This window comes from Apodemus sylvaticus, chromosome 18, assembly GCF_947179515.1.
Source record: "Apodemus sylvaticus chromosome 18, mApoSyl1.1, whole genome shotgun sequence".
NCBI lineage: Eukaryota > Metazoa > Chordata > Mammalia > Rodentia > Muridae > Apodemus > Apodemus sylvaticus.
Genome location: NC_067489.1, coordinates 59,140,671 through 59,156,879, shown reverse-complemented (window position 1 = coordinate 59,156,879; position 16,209 = coordinate 59,140,671). Strand labels below are relative to the sequence as shown.

General features: G+C 42.8%; 1 protein-coding gene across 1 annotated transcript in view; it reads left to right on the top strand.

Moving 5' to 3' along the window:
- LOC127668480 (palladin-like) overlaps nucleotides 1–15,266 on the top strand; it is a 38,412-nt gene extending 23,146 nt beyond the window's left edge. Inside the window, exons 8-9 of the mRNA XM_052162127.1 lie at nucleotides 12,630–12,749; nucleotides 14,920–15,266. Of these exons, the coding sequence (XP_052018087.1) occupies nucleotides 12,630–12,749; nucleotides 14,920–15,266 (467 nt within the window). The remainder of the gene's footprint in view (nucleotides 1–12,629; nucleotides 12,750–14,919) is intronic.
- Nucleotides 15,267–16,209: the final 943 nt, after the last annotated feature.

Sequence of the window (16,209 nt, the reverse complement as noted above, 5' to 3'; positions counted from 1 at the left end):
TGACCTCTGGTCTATTTATGATTCCCCATGGACCAAAAAACTGCATGTCCAGGTATCTCATAGTCCATGCCTCTCCCTTCCCCAAATTGTTTTCTTTTGAATTTTTCCCATCCGCAAAGACACAGTCCCACTATTTCTTCACAGAGGTTAGGAAAACATGCCATTTTCCCATCTCTGCTGTTTCTGCTTCTGCTGCAGTGGCGGCAATCAGAGCCTGCCAAATGTGCCTTGGGAGCCATGGCCCTGCCCTGACCCTTGCCTGGGAATTTTAAGGTTCCCAGTTAGCTAGCTATAGCGGGCATGGGACTGTTCCTGCCACCCTGAGCCTGTCACACCTGAGCATCAGGTCACTGAAACCAAAGTGCCCTGCCCTTAGGACTGGAAGTTGAAAGGTTGATTCTTAACCTCCTTTGGGACAGACTGTAGTGGACCCAGTGGTTCTGATTTACAGCTAGAGCATGCTGCCCCATTCAGTGTATGGGTCACCACATCAAAAACGGCTGTCACTTTCTACACCATGGAAACAGACCGCTTTGAGTTTTATTTGTGATATGTCTTTATGTAAACTTGAATAATGCTAGGTCCCGAGTGTATGGAACAGATGTCTGTGTGTGGTGCTTAATCCTGAATGCATAGAAAAAGTAACTCACTGGTGGACAGGGCAGAAAAAGATGTATTCTTGAACTCCACTGCTCAGCTAGTCCAGCTAAGTCCATGAGATTCAGGAAGAGAGCCTGTTTCAATCAATCAATCAACCAATCAATCAATCAATAAATAAATAAATAAGGTAACTGTATAGATAAGAATGCAGTGGTTGCAAGCACTTGGTATCCTTGTTGAAGACTGGTTTGACTTCTACAGATCACACAGCAGCTCATAACTACTTGTAACTTCTGTTTCAGTAGTTGCAGTGCCCTCTGCTGGCTTCCACAGGCATTCCACACACATGGTGAACTTAGATGCACGCCAAAAACACTGATACATATAAAATGAAGGTAAATAGATCTTTAAAATATTTAAATGAATAATCAGATAATAATCAAGGAAAGATAGCCAATTCCAACCTCTATTTTCTACAGACATGCACACGCATGCACATGCCCATACTAACAAACACACAGATACATACACAGCACACACACACACACACACACACACACACCAAAAAGGAAAAGATAAGAGTGAGGTTATTCTGCAGACAAGTAAGTTCGGATGAGAAAGACTGATGGAATCAGGTCCCACTGTCACCCCACTCCCTCGAGACCCCTCCCACAGACAGTCTTAGTATTCCAGTTACAGCTTGTTTTGCTTTAACAAATAAAAGTTCGGCAATGAGTTGCTTCATAAAATTTGTTCTGAATGCTCCAGTCCTGTAGAACCTGCTTAAATGCCTCTTGGGCAAGCATGGGGGTTAGACACCCCATCGTGGTGTCGTAGCTGAAGGCTGAGAACATGGAAGGCACTCATCTTCAGCCCCCCGGCCTGACGGGGCATACAAGGTTTTCCTTACCATGCTGGCTGAATTCCTCATTTTTCTCATCCCTTTAATTATATCTGAAAGCATTTTAAGACAACAGAATTTCACCCATCCCAACCATAATAACAGCATCTGTTAAAAGCAAAATGTACCTTGGCAGAGAAATATTTTGAGAAAATCTGTCAATGTAAGAAAAAGATGTAGCTGGGAACTATTAAAAAGAAGACAGACTTCTCCTGGCCTCTGATACTTTCGCCACCATCATATTTACCACAACAACTGGAAACATCCCTTTTATTTTCCCAATGGAACACTAATACATTCCACTTTGGGAACTCTACACTTGTTAGGCAGTATTAAATAAAACCCATGATCATAGCTTTTTAAACAACAACAGTAACAAAAAAAAAAAAATCCCACAAGTGTGACTAGTCACATGACTGCTTTTGTGAGTTGGACAGAATATAAACTAAAAAAAATCAAAACAAAAAAGTCTATTTTGAAACATATTTGTATTTAAATGAAGTTAAGCATACCTAACAAAATGAAGTATGAGTTTTTTTCTAATTTCCAAATGTTTCTCTTGTGTTGTGTTGTGCTGTGTTGTGAAAGGGCCTGTTTCAAAACAAAGGTTAAGAGCACTTGCTGCTTTTGCAGTAGACCCTGATTTCCCTCCTACCTATCACACAGAGGCTCTTAAGCATTTGTAACTTCTGTCCCAGTAGTTACAGCGCTCTCTGCTGGCCGCAACCGGCATTCCACGCACATGATGAACTTTTAAACTCTAAGTACACGGTGCACTTACATTTTTAAAGATTTATTTACCTTCATTTTATATGTATCATATAAAATGTAAATAAGTGACACATAGATACATGATAGATACATGCATATACAGACAGACAGACAAATAATATGAAGAGAAATCAAGGAAAGACACGCAATGCTGTATCTATTTTCTACAGAAATGTACACATGCACATACTAACAACTCAGAGATGCATCTTTCCATATCAAGGGAGTATGTGGTATGTGTGTGTGCATGTGTGCCTGTGTGTGTGTGTGTGTGTGTGTGTGTGTGTATTCAAACAACTTACTTTTCTTAAATAGCCAAATTGATTACTTTATCTCGCCAGCCACTGGTATACACATCTACAGAGAATGAATGCAGGGGCTGTCTTCTCTGATATCTGTATCTTAATCACTGTTAAGTAGAAAGAGAAAAACACACATGGCTCTGGAACATCTGAGGCATGAGATAAATTTTATAGGCCTCGACCCATGATGCTTTCCAAATGCTAAAACACAAATAGCCTTTGAAATCCAGGGCAATATTTAAACAGATTTTACTGCTCTCCCTTTCCGTCCTCTGATACAGTTGTCCTTTCCTGGTCTCTCATCCCTGTCTCTCTCTGTCGTACACTCTTCCTTCCCCCATTTCTCCACCAACTCCCTCATTCTTCTTACCCAGTTTCCTTTTCACTGCCTCTATTATTCATGGATAAGACACTTTAAGGCTCTAAAAATAAAGCTGAAATTCCCTGGGCTGTAGATATGGGTCCATTAGCATTGCACATTTAGCTCAAGGAGGAGCTGATTCCTTCCCCCGTGCATTTGTGCAACGGGAACAGGTTTTTCTTGTCACTACTGCGCTGTGTCTGTCTAATGTGTTTTGCACTCCCCTCTCTGTCTAGACAGGAGTCAGCTTCATCACAAATCTTTTGAGACTGGTTTGTGAATTAAAAGCGAGTCAGCTTACTTAAGACCAACATTGGTTTGTCATATTACCTGCCAGGCTGCCTTTTTTGACATTCTAGCTTTACCCTGATTGGATCCTTCAAGGACTAATCTGGGGTAAAAGGATGAAGACTCATTCACAGATGCTAATACTCCAGCTGTTACTCAGCTGTCTGGGACCAGCCACAGACTGTCTTGGGTCACTTCTGAAGCATTGCCTAATGGTCTAATGGCATGGGAAATGAAAGCCACAAAAAATCTCTCTCTCTCTCTCTCTCTCTCTCTCACACACACACACACACACACACACACACACACACACACAAAATGTATCCACATTCTTTTAAAAGATTTATTTATATGTATATGTGTCTATATATACATACATAAATACACTTGTGTCTTGGTACCTCGTGAGTCTAGAGACCATAAGATCCCCTCGGAGATGTAGTTACAGGTTGTCGTGAGCTGCCTCAGTGTTAGATACTGAACGCCAGCCCTCTGCAAGAAAAGCACAGCCTTCAGGAAGCAGAGGCAGGTGGATCTCTGTGAGTTCAAGGTCAGCCTGATCTACAGAGTGAGTTCCAAAAGAGAAGCACTGTCTTGAAAAAAACAAGATAAAATTAGATGTGTTGTGTCTTTTTTCAAGATGGCGCTCTACTTAGCAATGCAGTCCTAGATCTTTGTCTGTGTACTGACTGTGGGCTTCAGAAGATGAGGGAAAGTCTGGTAGTTCATTGTCCTGAGGACCGAACTGTGAATGGGAAACTGTGTAGATGCTTTCTGTGAAGACAGTGGGTTACACACAGCTAGCATTATGTCTTAGGTTAGAAGAGTAGCTGTGTAAGACAAACTACCCTGTGTGCAGCCTGTGCCTCCCTTTCTATATGACAGGACACCCAAGGTGTGTCTCCGCACTGTCAGGGGTGTGTTAGAGGTTTGACATTTTTGACACTAACACCTTGACTCTTGATGCTTAGCAGATAGAATTCGATAACTAGCTAACACTGGGTCAATATCCTTTTTGTTCTATGTGACAAAACATTATTTTTGTATGACTGAGAATTTGGTAAGTGTGTGACAAGCAACCAGGATTTCTGAAAATCTGTCTGGAAATGAGCTTTGCAATGTCCACATCTGACTACAAAGGGTTGTATAGCCCCTAGCTAATACTCACATCCATTAAAATGCAATTGTGGTTATTTAAGAACAAAGAAGTAATTTTTCTTTTAATGCCTGTGTGATTTCCTAGCAGTATTTAAATTGTTCTGATGTAAGTTATGAAGTTCTATGGGAGTAATGACCTAATTCATGGAGCTAATTGGCCTATCTGTTGGCTTAGATAACTGTAAAAAAAAATGCTAATATACTTAAGGCAGTATATCTCAACCTGTCTTTTTGAAAATAAGAGTTTTTGAAATGAAAGAAAAGAAAAGGTAGCAGAAACAAAAATTAAGGAAATGGCCTACAAAGTGTACATACACACACACACACACACACACACACACACCAAGAAGTCTAACAGAACAGGGTAGAATGGTAGAAACCGCAGAGACAGGGAAAGAGACAATATATAACTGAGACACCAGGAGGAGGGGGGAAAGACAGAGGGGGAAGGCCCTGTCAAAGAAATGATTCAAAGACTCCTGTTGCTGCAGAGATGGCTCTTTCTGTGCAAGCCTGAGCCCTTCACCTCATATCCCCCCCCCCCCCACCGGCACCCACACAACAGCTGGGCTTCCCTATGTCCCCAAAGCTAGCAGTGGAACTAGGGAAATCCCTTAGGTATATTAGCCAGCCAGTCCAGCCAATCACAGATCAGTAGATTCAACAAGAGACCCTGTCTCAAAAAAGTGAGAGAGCAACTGAGGACGACATTCTGTCAAAACGCTTCTCACCCCAGCATGCACTGCACAAGCAAGAATATGCACACGTGCACGCACGCACGCGAATTCCTTGTCTACAGAAACAGATTCGCCAAATCTAAAGCCATTTACTTCTGGATTGAAGATCCACACCAAGTGTTCAGTATGCGAAGTGAATTCAGAGCTGTGCACATCCCTGTGGAGTTCGGAATGTCCCTGATACGGGGACCACTGAATGAACGTGTTCCCCGGGAACACGGCGAGCCTCCGGCCTTCTCAGCAGCCGCATTAGATACAAAGAGACCGTGAAGCCAAAGCTTCAAATGCGAAATCACCTCAAAGGTGGAATTCTACCCAGGTCCCCAGGTCTGTGTGAAGATCTAGTAAAAAATATTTCCAGACTTGCAAAGCCTCAAAAGTGTGCTGCCACAATCTGTAAAGGAGGATGTTCTCTACCACAACCGGGGAGCTAAACCGGAAAGAGGAAGATGCAAATGTGGAGAACAGGAAGCAGGGATCAAAGGGAACCTCGAAGAGGACACCAGCTGTGCACCAGGGAGGGGGACAGCCCGCCCCCAAACCAGATTGCCGGGTGTGAGTGGGGAGGCAGACCCACCCTCGCAGGCTGGCAGCACCGCGGGCTTCTTCCCAGCTCCTTTCCATCTTTTGCCCTGACGACAGAATGACTGGGTGACAATGCCAGTTTTCCCTGTTTCAGTGAATTCCCTGAATTCTCTTCCATGGACTGACACATGATCTCAAAAGACACTCATGTTGTCCCCCACGGACCTGGTCCATGTTGTCCTAGTCCTGAGACCTGGGATTTGGCCATGTTGAATTTAGAAGCATGACATTTCCTGGTGCTGACTCCATCAGCAGCAACTGTTAGGTGTCCAGGTCTTTAAAACACAAAATAACAAAATTGGACTCACTGCACAATTCTTTAAATAACACATATATAGAAATAGACATATTTAATACCTAGTTTTTAAAGGATATGTACATAGATCATCAAAGGAACCTTTATCTCAACAGAAGGAGGATTAAATTGAGGAGGACATGAAGCCGCTTCTAACGTGCTGGTATTGCTTTATTTCTTCCAGTTCACAAATGTACAGGGGTTCATTTCATTAGCACTCCTTATCCTGCACATTTTAAGTATCCTTCTCTCTATTTGGGTAGAACTGATCGTCTTTCATGATCCTCTGAATGTATTGATGCCCACACTCCATTTAAGCACTCTGGAGTTCCTCTTCATTGAGTTTAGCCAAAGTCTTTTTTTTTTTTTTTAATAGTTGTGTCTGCCATAAACAACATAAAGGGCTGCAAAGGTAGAGGTGTAAGAAATGTCATCCTGAGAACCTACGGGACCAAGTGGTCTCAGCCTTGCTGCTGCTTCATTGTACGAGTTTCTGCAAATTTGGTTTTTGTCTTTATTTCGCCAAGTGTTAAATACATCCCAGAACTTGAGTGAGATTCTAGACTGCCTTCTGTTTTGCTTGAGTGATTTTTCAGGTTAACTTTGGCAAGTATTTATTACCAATTAAAGTAATTTCTGACTTAGTAATTTATTAGATGTCCTCAAATCACAACCCCAGGAGATCAAATTTAGAGAAATTGGGTTAAAAATGAATCACAATTAAAGTTATTAATAACCTTAGACTTTTCTATTTGTATTGGAGACAGTTCTTCCATACAGATCAGCAAGCCTCTAACTGCCTTTACCTGACACACAGCCCCGGACATTTTCTGAATTTGGTTCTTACCAGAATTTCTTTTACAGATGTCATAGGGGCCTTTGTTTAAGTTAGCTGTAATCAGATGGAAATTCCACATTTCATCCTGGCACACCTCATTTCCCTGTGACTTGCCTTCTATCTAATGATGTTCAACCCTTCCAAGCCATGATGTGCCTTTCAAACCTCCAAACCTGAGCCTGTTGTCCAAGTGAGGGACACTTTCAAGAGAAGCAAAGAAAACAACCTTTGGTACTTGGAGTTAACATTACAATTACTGTCATGTCACAATATAACATTGTTCTTTGTTTAGTTTTGTTCACTAGGTCATATCTTTTCCACACATGGTCACAACCATATGCATATCTTTTTTTAAAACAATATTACTGAAAACTCATATAAAATACGTCCTGTGTGATTGGATTGGAATTACAAAGGAATCTCATAGGGAAGTCAATCTTTTTGTTTTGTTTGGTGAAGCAAATATTCTTTCTGCCATCTAAATTTACCCCTGCATTTATTAAAAAGCAATTCTGACGAGGCTGCCATGTATCAAATGCTGGGAATATGAGCCATGAACAAAACCAATGAAACTAATAAAGTGATTACTCAGTAAGCTATTCCATTTTAGTCGATAACAGGTCTCCAATAGAAACTTGCCATCCTCAAATCACGGTGAGGGGAAGCTCAGACCAAGTCTACCTTTTTAAAGAAAGAGGGAAGTGTGGATGTTAGGATAGATCTTGTGTGTAAAAGGAAACTCAGAAACTGCTACGTAAGGACAGCAGCTGAATCCTCCAAAACAAAAGCTCAACAGCCCAGGGCACCCTGGCAGATTCTGCCTGGATGTGGCAGACGCAGGATTTTGTCTGCTGCATCCCAGCTCTTGACTTTATACTCAAGTAACTCAAGGACCAGGAAACCAAACAGCTCTCTTCTTCCTTAGCTCTTCAGCTAAGAAAAGGCAACTGTGTACAGACCCTTGCATTTTCTTATGGAGACATAACTTAGAAAAGCCCAGAGTCTTAGATGGGATGAGAAAGAAGAAGCATCACTACTCACTAAGAGTTGTCAGGATGCTCGGAGATGGATCTGAGTGTGAGAGCACGCTGTGTAAACATGAGGGCCTGTGTTTGCACTCAAAGGACCCACAATAAAAGCTGGACGTGGTTGTGCACACACCTATATCGAAAGTGCACACACCTATATCGAAAGCACTGTGATGGGCAGACCAGAAGCTGTGTTTCAGAAACTGCCAAATTAGCTCCAAGAAACTGTCTCAAGCAAGCAAGGCAGAGGGTGGAGACAGAGCTGGATACCTGATGTCCTGTTCTGCATGCTCACACACACACACACACACACACACACACACACACACACGCACACATATATACACACTCAGTGCTGCTGGAAGTCTGTTACTCAGAGGCAGCCACTGCCTAAGGATGTTTTCCTCAACTTCAAAAAAAAATTAAGAAAGAAAAAGACACTTTATTCCTTGTAGTGCCAGCATAATTGATCCAAGGAATCTGATATCTTATGAGGGGGAACATTCAGTAATCTCCTTGTGCATTTGAGAACCATTGTCTCTCAGGATATTGGGAACGCTAATTAGACATTTAAGCATGGAGAAACTCGTTTCCAGACTTAAATCTTTCATTACCTCCCTTTGCCCCGTGCTCCCTATGTCGTTAATGTGGAAAACCAACAGGGCAACTGTAGAGGCTTTGTGCTCTAGCAGCAAGCAGCACACCGCGTGCCAGCCCAGGAGTCTACCTGGAGAAGCTGCACTACAAGACTAATTAGCCATATTCTTGAGATCAGACCTGATCAGGGCTTTGGACCTGTCTGTCTAACACCTTTTAGAGAGCAAATACTCCAGGTTTTATTTACTCTCCTCTGCTTACGTCCACATTTAACTCATGCATAACCACATAATTCAATTAAAAGGAAACCACACTGCAGCTGCAGGTGTCTTGTACCATTCCAGTTGTCTCCCACATACACGATGACTAATCATGCAGATGTGGAGACTCCAGCTTGGCTTGTTACCCCACTTTCTGCCTGCTTCAACTGGAAAGCCATTGTCACGATATTGTCAAAACATACAAGGTGGCCTCACAGCTGTCTGTCCTTCTGTTATTTTCCTTCTATTCAGTGAGCATTTGTAATCAAATAAGTGTGTCCTATAAGTGTATCTGTGTCTTTGAAACCCACATCTCAGGCCCTTCCCTTAATAGTCTCATGATTCAGGATTGATGGTTATTAAGTAATCTGGGAACCAGGCTCAGGGCTATGGAACAGTATTGATTTACTATTTTCACATTTCCTGATTTGTTTTGGGTGGTGAGGCCACACCTGTGGACCTCAGAGAACACTTGAAGAGTTGGTTCTCTCTTCCCTCCAACTGGGTTCCAAGGATCAAACGCGCATACCTGCGTGCACCAGGCACCTTTGCCCTCTGAGCCATCTTGCCAGCCTCAAGAGGCATAGCTGTTTGACTACTGTTCCAATGGTGGCTCAAAATGAGTCATCAAGGTGGGTGGTGACCATTTTTTTATTTTTTCATATGCGGGTGGGGGTGGGGGATCAAAGCCAGCACTTACTTGTCCATGCTTCGCGAATGTTCTACCATGGAGTTACACCCCCAAGACTTCCATTATTTTTAAAGATTTATTTATTCAATGTATGTGAGTACACTGTGGCTGTTTTCAGACATGGCAGAAGAAGGTATCAGATCCCATCTGTAATGGGATTGTGAGCCACCATGTGGTTGCTGGGAATTGAACTCAGGACCTCTGGAAGAGCAGTCAGTGCTCTTAACCGCTGAGCCATCTCTCCAGTCCTATAATCAAAAATTTAACACAAAAAGTAGACAAATAATAAGTGGTAGAGTGCCTAAGTTTCAAGTTTTGTGGGACATTTTTTGCCACTATGTGTGTGTGCTCTTGCTTACACATCTGTGTGCATGAGCATGTGTGTGTATGTGTATGTGTGTGTGTGTGTGTGTGTGTGCTCATGTATGCGCGTGCGCGCGTGCATATGTGTGTGTGTGTAGTTTGTATATATACTTGTACAGGTTGGACATAGACTATATCTCCTGTTCATTCTAATAAATGTTTTAAAATTCACTTGTTAGAACTTTTCTAAAGACAAAAATCATCTGGAAAGCATATTTAAAAAAAAATTCTTGGCTCTATCCCAGACCTGCTTAGTCAGACTCTGGGTGAGGGAGTAGCCGGAGAAATCAGCAAACTTAGCAATCGCTGCAGGTGACTCCTATCACCAGTCAGGTCTGGGAAGCACTTCCATGCAGGAATCAAAATTCCAAAGCAAAGAGTCCTCCGTAGCCGGTCTCCTGAGTAAAGTCCCTCAACAGCAACAGAACATCACCAGTCTAGTCAAGGGCCCAGGCACTCTGGCTGTAAATGTACACAGTGTAAATAAAGATGAAGGATCCTGGGCATCCATCAAGTACCAAATGCATCTCCCTAGCCTCTAGACTTTTCCTCTGCTCTATAAGTAGAATAGCCCATTTTAAAAGGCAAAAATGCCTTCAATATCAATTACACAGTCATAGCCTGGCCCTCCTCATTCACAGTGTTTGCCCAGGTCCCACAGTACGTCTTGAGATAGAGGCCGTTTTCTATGGCAGAGGCAGGAAGGTGAGGCCAACTGGGTTTACATCCGCCTATTCCTGCGCAGCTGCCCGATCGTGCAAGGTGATGCCAACGACACACATTGTTGAAATGTGTTGTGGAGTGTAGTGTGGAGCCCAAGGTTCATTTTTGAGCATCTTTTGCTTTTTTGCTGTTGTCAGTGCTACAGCAACAGGAAGCTGACATTTAACTTAGTGGGCTCTGCTCTCCTCCTAGGTAAACCTTAAGAACTAGAGAAAGCTCTGCAGCGGGCTCTCCATTTACATCACATGCACACTGGGTATTCCAAGTGTGTCTTTTAAAGGACTGTTTTGATCATAAAATGTAAAAATCATAACTCCTGTGCCTTACTGATGAGACCTTGCAGGACTACAGAATATTAAGCAGTACACTCCTTAACACACTCAGCAAATAGATGGGTGGATTGGGAATGTCTAGGCTCTGTGTGTAGGATGAGGTTGTAGACTCTCTCTCTCTCTCTCTCTCTCTCTCTCTCTCTCTCTCTCAGAAGTCTTTCTTGGTATCTTAGAACCTCTCATTAGTCAGGCTGTTGGAGCCTTTAATCTATCTTCTTCCCTCTTGCTAGAACTGTAGCTCATGTGTTCTTATTCTTCAACAAAGATGGACACTACCCAAGCAACATCTTGTTACATGAATTTCTTTATATTTTGGGAATGTCTCTAATCTTTGCCTAACTTGGTATTTCAGTGGATACATAAGAGACATTTCATTACTCTGCTGTTTTAATAGTCTCGGCTAGAGCAAAACAAGAGAAAAGTTTATGACAAAATATGCTTTTTAAAGTGCACTGTGTGCTGTTCTCGTTCACCATGGCACAGCAGATCTTTCCAGTATGTTCTCACTGGCATGTTTGTAGCTGCATCCACGCTAAGCATAGCTTCCCATGTCCTGGCCCGGCTACTGCGCCTGTCTTCTGTAGGAGGAGTTTGGCTTGTTAAGAGACCTTATAAAGAGAAACTTGTGATGTTTGTCCTGACATATTTCCTTACATTTAACCACATGATATTAATTCTGTGCTTTGTTTTTTCTCAAGACTTATTTATTTAATATATATGGTTGTTTTGACTGCGTGTTCATCTGTGCACAACAAGAGGGCATTGGATCCCATTATACTGTGAGCTGCCATGTAGGTGCTTGGAATTGAACTCAAGACCCCTGAAAGAACATCCAGTGCTCTTAACCACTGTCTCCTCAGCTCCTGCACTTTGTTTTAACTAAGCTTTGATTCAGTTTGGCACACCCCATTTTGACATTGTCCTGGAAGGTTTTGTGTCAACTTGACACAGGTTAGAGTCTTCAAAGAGGAAGGAGCCTTAGCTGAGGAAATAAATACCTCCATGAGATCCAGCTGTAAGGCATTTTCTCAACTAGTTATCAATGAAGAAGGGCCCAGCCCTTGGGCTAGTAGTCCTGGAATCTATAGGAAAGCAGGCTGAGCAAGCCAGGAGAAGCAGCCTAGTAAGCAGCACCCCTCCGTGGCCTCTGCATCAGCTCCTGCCTCCAGGATCCTATCCTGTTGAGTTCCTCTCCTTTTATGAATAACAATGTGAAAATGTAAGCTGAATAAACCCTTTCCTCCCCAGCTTGATTTTGGTCATGGTGTTTCATTGCAGCAATAAAAACCCTAAGTTTAGACAGACATCTGATTGAATATTATGGTACCCCATATCATGTACTTTGATAATATTTGTGTGTGTGTTTAGAAGCTGTAATTATCTTGTAGATTTCAATAAAATAAATACTTTGTGTTTGTTTCGGGAGAAATATTAAGGGGCACTGGGATATGGAGAGAATTAGGTTATAAAAGGAGACATTACTTTTCATCCCGGGCTTTGACTGGTTTATCTTTGTACTTACTGCTTGCACTTTTATATATAAAAATGATTCTTTTAGCAAACAAAAAGAATTCTTGTGAGATATCACTTTGACCATAGCTGAGACTTTCCCCTCAGTGTTTGAAAGATATAATAAGTTTGGAGGCAAACTTACTCCTCTCCGTTGATGATGTTAATGAGAAGAAAAGTCATACTAGCCTGAGAGTTGCTCTAAGAAAGGCTCAGGAGGAGGTTGGGCTGACCGTCACATGACTTCTCAGTTTCCCTCTGACAGATTGTCTTGGTCTCTTTGCTTCCAGAGGAGATCTGCACCCTTGTCATTGCTGAGAGTTTCCCTGAAGATGCAGGCATCTTTACCTGCTCAGCCACAAATGACTATGGGTCAGTGACCAGCACTGCGCGTCTTGTCATAACCTCCGGTATGTGGGAATCAAAAGCACCTGGGTTCTCCTCCCCGGTTTTTGAGTAGTTTCCCAGGAACAGGGCCCAGCCCTTAGGAATGTTCATGACCACTCCAAGAGTTACCTGAAAATCCTGTGCCTCATCTGTAAACAAAAGGCTTTGGGGGGAGGCAGGAGCAGTGGAGGTGGAGGTAACAAACAAGGTAACTATCACTCACTAGGTCATGGGGCCAATTAAAAAAAATCATGCAATTGTGTTCTCAGAAACAATGGAGCGCATAATCTTCATGCCAAATTAGGTTCTCTTGCCTCAGAATGCCACCTCTAAGTCACAGGTGTACTCATGGTCCTCAGAAGTGCAGAGGACCTGCAGAAACCTGTCCGAATGTGTCACTACGTAAACCAGGATCTTAACTTCCGAGAGAGGAATGCAAACTAGTAAAATGTAGAGAAATGGCTAAGATCTTAGAAAGCAGATTTCATTCCAGTATTATATTAATGTGAATAATGAACAACTCTGATATGAAAGATAAAAGAACAGAATTTAGTCCAGTGTTCAAAAACACAGGGACATCCAAACTCAAAAACAAATTCACCAGGGAACTCAAGAAGAAGAAAGAAATAGATCTGTACTTTTATTTGTGTTTTTCTATGACAGTTTTCTGCTCTGCAGCTAGCAGTAGCTGCCTCATCTTTCAAGTGACTCATAGAGATTTAAAACTGAACCCTTTGACCAAGCCTAGCACACAGTAAAACACATAGTAGGTATCAGGGAGAGTGGGTGGCTATTCCATTGCCTGATTTCTAGAACAGCAAGAGATTGGGGGCTAGGTGGCAGCAGAGGCACAACCAGAATTAGCTTTGGGGATTATAAAGGCCTGTTCCTTAAGATAAGTAGGGAAGGGTTCACCTTACTGGGAAATGGTGGACATCAATGAATTCCGTAAGCACCAGCTGGAACCTACAGTGCAGCTGCTGGAGTTACATAGCAGGCAGTATCCTGCATTTTAATTTCCAGTTGACTTGAAGAGTGTCCCATCACAACAGTCCCCAAACAATAAGGACAAAAACCAGCCTCTGTCAGTTTAAATGGCAAAAACTGGAATTGTAATATTTTTTTATGTCAATCTTCTATATGACAAACACGATCAATAAATTGTTTGGTTTTCTACCTACTTCAATAAACATTTCTTGGTGCACTAGAAGGGTCTGCTGGGCTCTCAGAAAATGATTTAGAACGGGTATGACTTCAAGATACATTTCCTCTATAGAGAACAACCTTTTAAAATCTGTTTTCTACTAAGTCAGGGTTGAGACAACATAATTTCCTATCTGACATGAAAACTTTCTAAGCACTCACAAGAATTTCACTTTGATTCAGAACTTTTCTTCCCCTGGCTTCAGAAGGGATGACTACATAAGCCTTTTCAGACCTTGAGCACTTTCAGTGTGAATGGATAGGATGTCCAAGGGGATTCTTGACGTGGGTGTGAGAGGATAAAGTATTTAGGTTGACACTGATTGCAATGTCATGTTTGATGATACCGTATCTTAAGTGAGTTTTTCTACAGTGAGCTCAAGGTAACTAACACTCACTAGGTCATGAGGCCAATTAAAAAAAAGTCATGCAATTGTGTTCTCAGAAACAATGGAGTGGCCACTCCAAAGGCCATGAGGCTGGCAATACTCTACATCCCATGACAGAACTGTAGTACTCCTTCCCTAATGACATGCAAGGAACTCCCACTGGGTCTAGGTCTAAGTTAGGGTTTCCATTGCTATAAAGAGACACCATGACCAAGACAACTCTTATAGATGGCAACATTTAACTGGCCCTGCCTTACTGGATTTGACGTTAAGTCCATTGTCATCATGGTGGGAAGCATGGCAGTATCTATCTAGGTAGGCATGGCTCTGGAGGAGCTGAGAGTTCTACATTTTGTTCTGAAGGCAAACAGGAGAAGATTGGCTTCCAAGCAGCTGGGAGGAAGGTCTGAAAGCTCACCCCCAAAAGTGACACACTTCCTCCAACAAGGCTACACCTACTTTAACAAGGCCACACCTCCTAATAATGCCACTCCCTGGCCCAAGCATATTCAAACCACCACAGTCTATGAGTATGAAAAGCATTTGTTGAATGGGCAGCAATTTATTATTTTCCCCCTGTCCTGTCCCCCCCTTTTCCTAGCCAACACCGAGAACTGTAGCTATGACTCAACAGGAGAACCCAACAGTGATCAATTCCAACACTTTCCACCTCCCCCTCCGATCCTGGAGACAGGTTCCTATGAGCTGCCAACCCAGAAACCATCTGAGATCCAGCAGGTGAATAGCCCTAACTTAGGATTTAGCATGGCAGCTCTTCAAATGCAATTCAACTCTGCAGAGAGGGAGGCCAACGGAGTCCATCCCAGCCACGGAGTCAACGGGTTGATTAACGGCAAAGCTTATGGCAATAAATCTCCTCCGACACCAGCTGCCCTGCTTTCGCCCACTAAGGAGCCACCACCACTCCTTGCCAAACCCAAACTGTGAGTATTTCTGCATGGCTTTATAATACTTTCCATATCCCTGTGCAATTTCCTCTCTGGTTAGAAAAAAAAAAAGCTTTCTCCAGGACTGGATGGGGTGGCACACCGCCCTTTCTGCTGGCGAGTTGTTCTTAACTGGCTGCTGAGTGAGGTCCTTCAAAAATACAAAGAATATTTAAAATAAAGAAGGTAAATAGCCCTCTGCTGGAAGCTGTACTGGTTGTGGCTGTGTTGCGTGAGATCCGCTGCCTTCCAGTTTGCGGCGAGGTGTAACTGCTCTTCCGGCAGGATGGAGGAGGGAACCCCTTGGAGTTCTCTATTAAACCAAAGGCAAACTTTTCAACTGGAGACATCAGTAAGAAGCACAGATGTGAACAGAAGGGGGAAAGGAGAAAGGAAGACTGGGAACCCAATGGCTAATCCTGGCCAGGAGACGGAAAGCAGAGAGACACGCTTGCCAGGTGGAGGAGCGGTCACCACACCTCAGCCTCCTCATTTGTAGAAATCCATAGAACTGCACATTTCCACCACTCATGTTTGATTTCTGTTATTCTTTCAGGATCATAAGTCTTGCATGAGCTGTTTCTGTTGGCACTCTGCGGCAAGCATTGTCACGAATGCAGCCATCACAAAGTGAAACAGAAACAGGGCTAGACCTCAAAGGTTCTCTATCATAGCAGAACAGTTCTTAATTGTCCCTTAAGGTGGGTTGGTGGGAATGTATACATTCCCTACCGAATCACATTTCCAGGCGACGAAACTGCTCCATCCAGGAAAGCCTCTGGGTTCCCTGTGGTGTCTGATGGTTTTGACTTGGAGTAGGAAGGCTTCTTCACCCCTGAGTTCTTTGCTTCCTTAATAGTAAATACTTAACCATTCTTCAGTCTTCGATCAGGTGGGTCTGTTAGTGTTAGAGTAGCTCACTTAGAAGCTCGAGCCGGAATGAC